This window comes from Artemia sp. Qi Xiang Cuo, chromosome 5 (assembly GCF_049724085.1).
Source record: "Artemia sp. Qi Xiang Cuo chromosome 5, ASM4972408v1, whole genome shotgun sequence".
NCBI lineage: Eukaryota > Metazoa > Arthropoda > Branchiopoda > Anostraca > Artemiidae > Artemia > Artemia sp. Qi Xiang Cuo.
In genome coordinates this window covers 70,468,713-70,482,172 of record NC_142798.1, presented here as the reverse complement: position 1 = coordinate 70,482,172, position 13,460 = coordinate 70,468,713, and the positions used below count along the sequence as shown (strand labels likewise).

General features: G+C 34.4%; 1 protein-coding gene across 4 annotated transcripts in view; it reads left to right on the top strand.

Moving 5' to 3' along the window:
• The window catches only part of LOC148952462 (uncharacterized), a 172,973-nt gene that overhangs the window by 127,811 nt on the left and 31,702 nt on the right, over positions 1-13,460 (top strand). For all 4 annotated transcript variants that reach the window (XM_089088962.1, XM_089088963.1, XM_089088965.1 and 1 more), the window contains one exon: positions 2,287-2,469. In XM_089088962.1, the coding sequence (XP_088945088.1) occupies positions 2,287-2,469 (183 nt within the window). The remainder of the gene's footprint in view (positions 1-2,286; positions 2,470-13,460) is intronic.

Below are 13,460 nucleotides of genomic sequence, written 5' to 3'. Positions count from 1 at the left end.
ATGTATATATATATATATGTATATATATATATATATATATATATATATATATATATATATATATATATATATATATATATATATATATATATATATATATATATATATATATATATATATATATATATATATATATATATATATATATATATATATATATATATATATATATATATATTCATACTTTTCTTATTGTTTATTTGTCATTATTTATTGTATTATTATATGTATTATTATTATATATTTTATATTAATATTGTTATAATATTTTGGGGACCAAAACATTTGCTCCTCTTTTGCTGTTTTATAAAAGTGCCCATTTTGCCACTTTAGAAAGTCCCCACCCCTTCCCCCCATGTATGTGTACCTGATAAAGGACTTATCTCGTAATCCTAACGAACAAAACTAGACCCTTTTTGGAAGAACCAGAATGCATAAATTTCAGAAAGTCTGGATAAAAACTTCAGGAATGCAGTCATAAATATGATTGGGGATTTTTACGTAATTCTTCCTGATACTATGCTCTATGTGAGTAAACCTTATATTTTGCAGAAAAAATATGCTGTAACCATTGGAAGTTCATAAATCATTTAATTTTTCATCTGCAATTTCTCGAACATGCTGTAGATAATATACACCTCAAGACTTATCAGTCTGACAAAGTTTTACGGATTTCTTGGAAAAGTTGTAAGACAGGTAGAAACCTATGTTGGAATTTTTTTTTTTTTTTTTTTTTTTTTTTTTTTTTGCAAAAACTCATGTTAACCTGTGTAATTTTTTCGCCAACGTTAGACAAGGATCTTTTGTAAGATTGATTGTGTGTATTTTGAAAAAAAAACTAAAATTAATTTTAAAAACAAAGTTTTTCTGATGGAAGTAAAGCGGTAAATTGAAAGCTAAAAAGAATAAAATTATTATTTTGGAGTCTATGCATCACATATCTACAAAAATAACCCAAATAATATGACTCATTTCTCTATATTGGAAGAATTCGGGAAAAAGTAGCGTTTTACTGAAAACTAAAAATAAGAAAACTGGAAACTGAAAAAAATGAAAATACAAGTTGTATGTTATAAATTATCGTAATCATTGCCGGTGAATGACTATTAAGAGTCTTGAAAATTAGTCTTGTTTTCTATAGGTTACTTAAGAACTTCTCTGCTCCTGGAAAATATCATGTTAATAACCGCGCGAAAAGCGCAGCTTTTTTTAGTAGGGTGCTAGTTTCTCAGAATTCTTCAATTCTAGGGAAACAAGCTGAACTAGTTTACTTGAATTGGTTTTTAGGTTGCATAAACTGTGAAGTAATAATTATTTTCTTCTTAAGTTGCATCTTTGCTCTTTACTTCCATCCGAAAAGCATTGTTTTCTTAGAATATCAAGTACGATAAATCATCCTTCTGCAGAAAAATTTGTTAATAATAATACAGGAATAATAGTATTCGAACATCAGTTTTTTGTTGTTTTCTAATTAGTTCGATAATTCATCAATCTACAAAAAAAATAACACAAATATCAATAATAGTACTAGTAAGGTTTGATTTTTTTCTTTTCTTTTAAGTACAATCAACTTTTTGTACAAAATAAATTCTCAATAAAAGCATGTTAAGATTGGGATTTTTCTAAACACAGTAAATAATCCATCTATAAAAATATGCCAGTAGCAATATAAATAATAAAGGTTTATTTTTAGTAAAATAATCAGTGTATCTGCAAAGATTTTGTAATAGTAATACTATTGATAATTTGATAATGATAATATTGATACATTCTACATTGTTTCAGTTTCATAAAATCTTAATTATAATACTAATAATATGATAGTATCAGAATTGCTTTTATTAATTTTCAAATACAATAATTCGTCCATCTTCAATATTTCTCCTAATAATATTATTAATGCAAATGAAAATTGGTAATATTGATAATTTGAGTTTTTTTCTTATTAGCTCAATAAATTATTTAAGTATATCTATTTAGCTTTCAAAAGCTATGTAACTATTTTGGATACTTATTAAGTCAATTTCGAAGGGGAGGAGGCTTGATTTAAAAAATTGTTTTTTTCTTCACGATTTTCTATTAGTATGTTTCTGGCAATTTAAAGAAAATTGTTCAAATGAGCCAGATTATAACGATCGCCATACACGTTCTTATCAAATCTAGCTTGTAAATTCTCCCAGAGAAACGTTATGACCTCACAGCTCACAGATCAATATTTCATCTTCTTGCATTTAATCGTTAATTTTGTCATACGAAAGTAATATGTAATTTGGTTCATAATTTTAGGGCATTTTGTTTGCACTTAGCGCAGTAAAATATCTTTCACGAAGTGAAGATCTTCCATTTGGCTACCAGCCAATTTACTATGAATCTATCAGCAAGGAAGCAGCTTGCTTGGGGGCTGTCAGTCTATGTCTATCCTTAATCAGCATCTTGTGTATATTTGCTATGGGGCTGCTAGTACTGAAGGTAAGTTCTCTAGTTGTCAAGCTGGAAGGAATATGATAACCTTTACCATAGTTAGATGAAGGAATAAAGGAATATGATAACCCTTGCCATAGTTAGGTGAAGGAATATGATAACCTTCACCATAATTAAGTGAAGGAATATTTGAAATGAATAAATTAATGTGATAACCTTTAACATACTTAGGTAAAGGAATATGACTACCTTTACCATAGATGGGTAAAGGAGTATTTGGAAGGAATAAAGAGATATAGTAATAATTAATCATTTATTTTTGAACCACTAATATTTTGATAAAGTTGCAAAACAAAAGAAAAAAGAAAAGTATTTACAAAAGAAACTTTCCTATTACAAAATATTGCCACATCAAGGAAAATATATCTAATTGGATATGTTTATCTGTCAGCTTCAATTGCTGGATGCTTATGATGAGTAGTTCTACTAGGGATGTTGTTAGCTAGAATCGATAATAATGTTTTGCGGTAATTGCATACAATATTCCAATAATGTTTCCTAATAGCCCGCCAGGAATGTCACTAATAAATATTATAAATAACACAGGATTCGATTGGTCCTCGATTCCTAAAATGTATTAAAAAATTAACACTTTTTTGGACAGCATTCAAGTTGTTCAATCCCAGGTTCATCCCCATCCCCTGGGCTGATTCCGACCTCGTGCCCTTGCATAAAGACCTGACAGAGCCAAGTTAATATTTGGACATGGAATATTTCTACTCAAATCAGCAGCATTAAGCTAAATCCCGTGATGTCACAATGGAGTTGATCTCTGCTTTGTAATACGGCAGATCGATCTCAGCTGCGGCAAACCTTCGCAAGACATGGAATTTTATTCCGGTGATAAGACTATGTGAAAGCATCTCCGTAATAATCCAAGCAAGAAAAAGAAGATTTTTCTTAACGCTTTTGAATAGTCCTTGATGAGTCCTATCTTGGCATAGTAGAAATTGATCTCTGCCTGGTAATACGAGACCCGATGTTCGACCTTAGCTGCAGAAACCCGTTACAAGGCCTAGAATTTTATTTCGGCGGTGAGATTATGCGAAAGAATCCAAGCAAGAAGAAGAAAAAGATTTTTCTTAAAGCTTGTCAATAGTCCTTGGTGACCCCTCTGGTGGCATAGTGGGGTTGATCTCTACTTGGTAATATGGGACCCAGAGATCTATCCCAGCTGCCGTAGGGCCTGCAAAAGCACGGAGATTATGTATTGACGTCTCTAAGTAATCAAACAAGTAAAGAAGAGCATAACTTGGTAATTTACCTGAGGCCAAACCCATTCGATCCAAAAGTGCAATCCATCCAAGACTGTTTCGACGTGGTAATTGTTGGTCTTGTACAAATGCACACATTCCCCTCCATCAGAGGAGTTATCGGAGCTCGCTTGTGAAAGAGCAAAGCCTTTAAGGGCAATTCATCAAAACACAGCCCGACAGGACTACCTTGAGCGGGGTGCACCCCGTTAAAAACACCCAAAAATGAGGTTTGCCTACAATCCGTCATCACCTGGAATAACCTCTCAGCAGAGATGATCTCTCCAAATCCCTCGCTTGAAACATTCAAGTGAAGGTCAATGCCGAAAATAAAATAAAGAAATTACCAGGACTAGCAGCATATTAAGATTGTTAATGGTTCCGTAAAGCTTTCAATTCTACAAAAAAATAAGCTACCATGAGCAATATTAAACATATCAATTATTAAACATGTCAATATTAAAGTTGGGCTAACATGTCAATATTTAAAAAAAATGATAATAATAAAAAAGTTGAGTCACAAAATAGCAGCAACGATATTTTGCCAGTTGTCTTTTTGAGGGAGAAACAATGATGCAGCGAAAGTTAGACTGTCGGCATTTCAGTCCAAAATCCACGGTAAATTTACATCGCCTCAGTAGACTAGAACCTTATACTTTGCCAACGCCCCCGTACAAACAGGTTTTTTTCTGGTAGGTAATTCTACATGTCATTACACTCTTTGCTGATAGGAACTGGTACAACTTGATTGGTGATTAGGATTTGAATAAAAGGAATAGTTTTCTTTACAATTCATATTAGTAAGAGACTTGAATTCAAAGAGAATAGTTTTTTTATTTGCAAGGATATTAGTGGAGAAAAAAATGAGTGGTGCATTTACATTATTGGAGATTAATGATGGAACCGACAGCAGCAGCAGCAACGATATACGAGTACCTAATGTAGCTGTGGAAATAACTACTGGTTGTAGACTATGTCTTGAATGGGACTCTATGTATGCGAGATACGTGATATCATTAAGCAAATTTAAGCAGGAGGAGCAGCTGTGTTTTGCTGGAAAAGTAAATATTCTCCATATAAATAAACTTCAGTCAGCATTAAATGTCCTATCGAAATATATTGATGAGAACAAAATGCATCAGTGATTATTATTATTGTAATTATGATCAATAAAAATGTTTCTAAATCAATGGTATTTTTTCTTTCTATAGTAAACTAGCGTATATTTTCTAGAGTATAAAAAAGAAATTCTGTTTAGTCTGAAGTTGATCGTGAGAGAGTTAGGACTCTAAAAAATTGATAGATTTGAGAAAGATCGAATCAAGAAGAATCTAGTTTTTATGAAAGAACGTTTAATTCTAGACGATGATTTTCTAGAGTTGTCTATTCAAAGGAAGATATTTTCTCGAGGAATGCTTATCGATATAGTGAAAACTGATTCTCCATCATTAGACTTTTGTATGAAGCTTCTACATCGTGATCCAAATGCATTTACACAATTTATTGATATATTGATCACGACACGACAAAATGATATTGTCTATATGCTTTTAAAAATTAGTTTTTAGAAATTTAGGACTTTTTTTCATAAGAAAGATGGTGCTCAAGGATGATTTACTCCTATCTCTCTCTCCCAGACAATTTTTTTGTTGCTAGCTCAGTTTTATTGTGATAGTGAGAGTGTCAACACATGACAAAATGTTCCATACATGTCCATTATGTATGTACTCACTGGACAGCTGGTCGTCATCATGTGAGAATTGCAAAGTGATTGAGGATTATGATGTAATATGTAGATAATGTAACCAGTGTAAAATATATATACAGTATACTGTGTAAAATAGAGGTTTTACTTTCTTTTTTATGGAAGTGTTTGACTATCCTCCTATAGGTAATCTATGCACCAATTGCCACTATGATAAATGTAATCAGTGTGAGAATACATATCCCGGTAGGATTGGAAAGAATCCTGACTGTGATTTTAGTTTACTGGTACGAGATTGGTATCGTCGTGGTTTTAGATTGTTCTGGGAGGAGGAACCGGGTCAAATATTCAACTGTTGGAACAACAAGAGATTATGGTTTCTACGTCATCGTTGTGAAGACAATGGGTGTTATGATTATAAGCCCACTGATTTTTATTTGGCTCTAACGGAATGTGATTCGCCACTTGAGGACACTGTTTGTGAAATTGCTTCAAATAAGCAAATTGAAACATGTGAATTCTATAGAATGAATGAGAATAGTATCATTTACTATACAAAGAGATATGACAAGAGTTAAGTCACACTCTACTGTAGAAAATGTGACCCTGACATTGCACTAAATCAGGATCAGTACACTGTGAATTCAGATAATCTAGCTGCACTAGTTGTTGTCGACAAATACCTAGTAGTAGCGGATGAAATTTAAAGAGTAGAGAAGTCGTTTTTATCATGTATATAATTTTTTTTATTAATAAACAATTTCACATACATCTTTAGAACATTTTATTCTTAGAGCACTAAAATCAATATTAAATACACTTTTAAGTATATTCTCCCCTAGAAAGTCGTTCAATTGAGGTAAGTCAATGTAGATTTCGAGACACGGCTCGTAGGTATAGCCATGACATTTGAACATGAAAAAAAGTAGTGCATGACAGCCACATGTCTTAGTCGTTAAATCCTGTACTCTTCGTTGATTTTGAATAATGGTTTTCCCTCTGCTTTCAATAAAGTTGCTGATGTATGGTGCGTAGAATTTATACGATAGGCCAAGAGGGTCAAAAAATTCAATATTCTTTGCTGTTTGAAAGATGAATAGCCAATGACCGGTCTTCAAAGTCGATGGACTGCTATTAACAATGATTAGGGTATTGTTAACACTTGGAATTTTTTCAATGAAGTCCGAGGGTATGCAATAGGACTTGTACTGGGACATGTATGGATCCATACTAAATACGTTGATTATTTGGTTTGTGTTCATGGTGCTAGGTCTAGTAGAACACTGCCCTCGGGCGTGATTTCCCAATAGGTTTCAAATTGACTCAGTGATATTAGCGTGATACTCTCGGTCAGAGCATTGGCAAATGTACACTCTAAACGTACATTCCCTGTTCGTACTATGGTTATATCCTGCATGCCTGACAAGTCCAAAACAATAACCCCATGATTTTTTGAGAACATTGAATCGGTTATTCCATTTTCAAATAGTTGAGAGTCATGATCTAGGGATTGCATGGTCAACCCCTACAGAGTTCTATAGGATTTTTTGTCAAATGATAGAGTGTACAGTGGAATAGCATTCACTTTGCACACGAGGCTAGATAGACCGAAAAAATTAAAATCGGGGGGGGATTCAGTCCAGGATTCAACAGCAATGCCACTCTTCACAAAGGCCAATGCCAATTTTGATGGGATTTCTCTATTGATAAATGATGAATCGCTATAGCTACGAGAGCCGGTGGGACTGTGACGTTGATTGGTAATCCTATGGGGGACAAGCAGTTTAATGCTGTTGCCCTTGGCTCTTAGCAACAGAGCTTAGAACTTGTTGTATTTGGACATGGAGAATTGCCGATGTGATAATAACATTTGCATCGGGTGCTGCAGGAAGTGTTTTTCTCAAAATGAAAGTCGATGGGGCCATCTGTCACTTTATGTCAATCTTGACATTGGAAGGTAGCCATTGGGATATATTGAATATCTCATGATTTAATTTTCCAACTCGATGATACTCCTGGGTCACTGCAGTAGTCAACTCACCGTCAGTATCAACACCTGATTGATATTCATAGCCTAATGATTGTCCTCTCAACTCCTTGTAAGCCTTTGGCGTCATCATCATAAATTGTATGTAGCTTGCATAGTTGGATAAATTATTGCTAGTGCTCACCAATGTTCCATTAATAAATACATTAATTTGTTTGAATAGGTTGTTTAGAATACAGTTTTCATAGGAGAGACCATCGCCGTCATTTGGAGTTGTATTATCTTACTTTTTCTTCAACATAAAATTTAAATCAATAAATGTTGATGACAAATCATTTAAATAGTATTAATTATAAAATTTTTTATATTGTATATTGTCCTAAAGGTGCTGTTGGGTGTGAAATTGTTCAGAGTAGCCATGATTTACGCTAACATTATTATTTTCAGTATTGAACAGATTAAATGATTAACTGATTGATGAATATGATTCATTGCAGGGTACATAAGTCATCTTAAGAGAATAACTACTTCTTTGATCTAATAATCTTTTTAGTTTTCTGCTTCTGCTGCTGCTGCTTATGGACCGTCGTTATGTTAGTCATCACAGTATTATTTGAGGATCTTTGATTATTGCCTTGGAAAAAGCTGTTAGGTGAATAACGTTACCGACTCATATAAAATCAGCCACAAGAGTGTCGAGAATTTAGGCGTTCAAAAATAGCTCTTGCTGAAGATCTAACATTTTCCTTAATACGTTCCTTAAAATTCTTTCCTAATCACCAGTCCTGGATTGTGGATGCAGAAAAATTTGACGCAGAAGGTACAAGATATTTTCTGGCAAGGGGTAGTGGAGAACGAAATAGCCTAGCAAACCAGCTACCAAGACCGTAGCCAGACATTGTAATACGCCCCTTGTAGTAGTCCAATCCATTGCCTATTTGACGTGGACTCAAAGCACCAACATAACAGTCAATATCAGGACAGACAAATGGAGTTCTTCTATTGTTTATTGCTTAGGTTATTTTACCGTCGTTGTCGTTGACGATGGGTCGAAAATGAGATGTAATAACTGCTAAGCCTTTTGAAATTGCTATTGGATAACCTAATTAAGTTATTAGTGTTAACTGACAGAGTTCCAAATAGGAAGTGTTTACGGGACTATAATGAAGATGCTTTATATTGTAGTGGTGAACATGTTCTTGATTGGTTTTTCGTTCAAGAACTCGAAGGAGGGGAACATTTGAATTACCATCCCGAGATGTTTCCACAAATGAAGCGTAGAGAAATATACAAGTGTCTGTGGAGAAGCTGGGTGCATAGTCTGCATAGAAAACATGGTCACCACCACTGAAATTTTCTGTCTTAATAATACGGTTTTTAAAACCAAGAACCTCACGTAAATTCTCATTGAGGAAAATTCTTTCATTCTCAAATGGATTGGTAATATAAATTCTCCTTTGTTCCGTCGAGTAATTGAAAGTGAAACCGCCTGTTTTTCGACTTGCAATTTTTTTGTTGATAACTCGACACAGTTCATGCATGTTATTGTATTCCCTGTAGGGGATGTTAGCAATAGGGTACTGATTAGAGTCAAAAGTTGCCATTGCACCTTCATCACCGAATTCAAACGGTCATATTTTATTTCATATTCACGATCCTTTCTCAGGATGTCATAGGTATTTTTGAGAATACAGTCGACATGAGTCACTTTATTCGAACCGTAAAATTTGACGGTAGGTGTAAGTTTTGTCAAGGAAACACTTTCTATATTCAATTCGATGTACTGAGAATTAGACACGTTGGACATGAATGTTACATAGAAATCATGTGTCATTTTCAATAAATTCAACAACGATCCTAGAATCAAAATCAGAGTTGTATCCTAGCCACCGAACAAGTAACTGTTTCTTACCCCCGCGAGTACGTGTCTTTAATATTTTTTCAATTTGATAGATTTCACTAGCATTTTTAACTTTTTGCAATTCATAGTCATAAAAGCCGCCTAGAATCTCTTCATCTTTGGTATCACGCAGGCGATAAGTTATAGTTTTAATGTCTAGGATTTTTGCCACTTTAAAAAGTTCAGTGGACCACAAGTAATTCCCCTTTTCAAAAACATTAGTTTTTCTATTAATTCTAACCGTATCATGCACCTTGAATTTATTTTTCTTCTTCTTGACTTTTCATTCATTGGAATATTGTTTAAGAAAGGTGTCAATTGTATTATGATCCGAATGATGAACTTCCATTGGTGTAGAGGTTGACAATGATCGATGAGGTTGTTTATTATAAATCAGCATGATTTTATCTAGATCAAGAAAAAAAGCCGCTGAATTTTTCAATGTAAAATATCTTGATATTAAAAGTCGAATAGTTCTTATCAACCTATCTGCGCAGCCGGTATAGAACTATAACTATGATAGAGCAATGTATTATATTTCTCTAGTATTTTTGCAACATGAGGATTAACAAATTCACTACCGCGATCCGTTTGACTTTTTTTATATGAATCCTTTTCGAGAATACTTTCAATGGTTCGAGTAACTTCATTACCTCTATTTGATTGCAATGGATTGGCATAGGCAGAGCGAATAAAGACACTGATTATAAGTAGAATGTACTTTTAAGGCATCTTGTAGTGTTTATGATTGTCGTCTAGAGTCAAGAGATCTGCTTGCATTATATCCAGTTTGTAAAAGAATTTAGTTTGTCAATAGTGATTGGCAATAAGTCTATGATTTCGATTCAGAGTGTAACTTGGTTCATTTTGTAGATAGCCTTGTACACTTTTAGGGTGAACACCCGTGACTATGGAAAGAGTTGTGGAGGAACTTAAACTCCACACCTCACCAATATTATCATAAGCACAATTCAGAACTTCAACCATTCTGAATGTAAACACGTTGTGCAATGACTACTACCCTTGTGTATACTGGCTGCTGGTGGTGGTAGGGGTGGTAATGGGGATGTTGACGTGATACGTCTTCGCTTTTGCCTAGCTATCAGGGGTGTGCAAGTATTTTCCAAAATTGATTTAAAATCTTCTTCTTCTTCTTCAAGTTCATATTTTAATGTTGATGATGATGATGATGCACCTTCATTTATTTTTTTTAGAATTTGTCTATTGCAAATAAGACTTTTGGTGAAGTTTAATGTATTTAGAAAGTTGTATAGACGAGTGTAAAATGATAATAGTCCTTTACGATTTTTAACCATGTCATACATTAAATCAAGTAGAATATAGCTCTTGCCTTGAATTATAATCCTTTCCCCATTGCTCTCAACTTGAATTTGATCACTTTCCAAGAGATAGATTAGGAGTCGTTTAAGTTTTTCACGCTATTAGTGGGGCCTTAGATTTTCAAATTTAAATACAATTGAATCCAAATCCTCCGTCTTTAATTGTGTTCCAGCAGCAGCAGCAGCAGCAGACTCTTGAGAAGATTATTATTTTTTGGGATCAGCAGCAGCAGCAGCAGTGGGCTTTGATCGATAGTGTTTGTCCACTCGGCGAAGTGCATCTTGAAATAAAATCATTTTCTTATCATCCTCAATAGTTTCATTGTCGAGGAATTTACTCAGATTGTCCTCAAAGTGTTCGACGGGTGAGAGACCGAGTTCTATTGGAGTCAATTTATAGGGTTTTGCCATTCTCACTAGAGAAAACTGTCTACAAGTCCTGCAATTATTGGCAGTAAAAGTGTGAAAAAGCTACCGCCCGCCTGAAGAAGTCGTTTCTTTTTAAAATTCTTTACTTTCTTTTTATAGGCCAAATTACGTACAATTGAAAGATTTTGCTTTTCCTGTTGCTTAAAAAAATATTGCAGTTTAACAATAACGATGGTCAAATACAACAAAAATTAGGACGATGGATTAAGGAGGCAAGGTTCGAGAACGGGGTTGAGATTGACTTTCTTGATCGAAGGGTTTAAAATACTTAAGACTGAAAAAAACATCCCAGTTACATACTTTTTCTTGAGTGTCATGATAGCGACTCCTACGTCTTTTTAGCGCTCACTGGGAGATATACTGTAATTTCATTGTCGAAAATATCTGTGACTACACGCAGATCCTCGGATGTATTTTGATTAAGATCCAATAGGATATAGCCGTGGGGTTTGTTAGTTGCCTGATTGTATGCTGAGAGCAGAAATTTAGGGGCTCCTGGATAGATTTGTTTATTTAGGGTTATTAGCGAGCGAGAATCACAAACAATTCTGTAGATGATATAGTAGGTACAGTTCAAAGCAAGTGTTCGCATACATTTGATCTGATGAAAGAGATTGTGTAGAACTAGAATAACGGAAATCTATTCATGATGAGAGCGAACAGTGAACAATTGCAGCATGTGCTGGGACCATTATTCAATAGATTCAGCCAGATCGTCAATGATCAACCAAGAGTTTGGTTCAAAAATGTTGAAAAAATTAAGTCCCTGTATGAACTGTATCGGCATCGATCCCATGGTGGTGGCAGCAATTGATTTTATTTTATTGTATGACTCCTGCCAAATACTATAGCAATAGTAGATTTTTTTCGGCTTTTCCGCAAACATTTTATCACAATTTTTAATTATTTTAGTTAAGAGTGTTGTTTTGCCCGACATTGAGGGCCCACATAGAAACAATCTGAATGGTTTTTTAAATTGATACATGGTCTTTTCAACAGTTCACCTGGACAACTAACTGTAGACTCAATTGTCTAATGACTAAATAATTTTTCCCTACTACTACTACTCTGTTTTTCAAGGAGAAGAAGACAAAGACAAAGACAAATAAAGAATCATATTTTTTTATTTTATTATATGCAAAAAAAAAATTAACAATACATTGAAAAAAAAAAACACTTTTTTAAATTTATTCATCATTAAAAATACAACAACAACATTTACATAGGTATACACACGCAGAAAAAAAAACACTTTTTTTTTGTTTATTTATAGAGAGAAAAAACATTAAATTAGAGAGAGCACTTTAAAAAATACACTTTTTTAAATTTATTTATAAAAAAATACAACAACAACATTTACATAGGTACAGAGAGAGACAAAACACATTTTTTTTTTGTTTATAGAGAAAAAAAACATTAAATTAGAGAGAGAGAGATGGCACTTGAAAAAAAAAAAATCTGCTCTAAGTCCCAAAAAAAAGATAACTTTGGTGACGGTGCGCCCCCCGCGCTGGCGGCGGCCGGCCCCCCGGGCCGCGAGGCCCCCCCCCAAAGGCCGCGAGGCCCCCCCCCCAAAAGGTTTTTAGGAAATTAGTTACAGGACTTTATTTAAACCGAGACTTTCCCGGTGGGCAATACACTCGATCCGGTCTGAAGTTAAATAGTGTCCAAGGGGGAGGGTGGTCACACCATCTTGACAAACATAGACCTTGTCGGAAATGGTACTCATGGCTATTTTCTCTACATTTACATTATAGTTCCTGTAGTTCAATGAACGAATTGCCAACAATTTGGCTCGTGGAATTGCATTTTCAACAATACAATTCCTATAAATGTTCTTGTCGAAATTCTTGTCCACAAAGCGCGTGGGTGTTCCTTTGCAAAGTTTCTTGATTTCTTCGTCGTATGTCTGTATAAAGTACACCTTCGGACCTACAAACATACCACGGGAAATCAAGTCTCTACCCATTTCAGATTTAAAAAATAAAAGTTGATTGGGCGCCCGACGTTTTACTAGCTCAGGGTAAAGATCACCACTCCAATTGGTGTAGTCCATCCGTGAACTGATAATTTCACCGTGCGCCAAATCATCAATTAGATTTAGTGTTTTTACTTTGAGCAGTAGAGAATCCGTGTCACCGTAGCAGACTTCTACTTGCCCCTTTTCCGGCCACTGTACCCTAGCCACATTGTAGTAGAATTCCAACATGAGCTTTTTTGAGATCTCCAAGATAGCACTGCCTGCAGCAATATTTTTATTCAAGACAAGGCGTCTTTTTTTCCTATTCAAAAGTACCATGTCCAGGCCAATGATTGTAAAGGAAGTGTAATTGGGATCGGCAATAATTCGAGCACATTGTTCTGG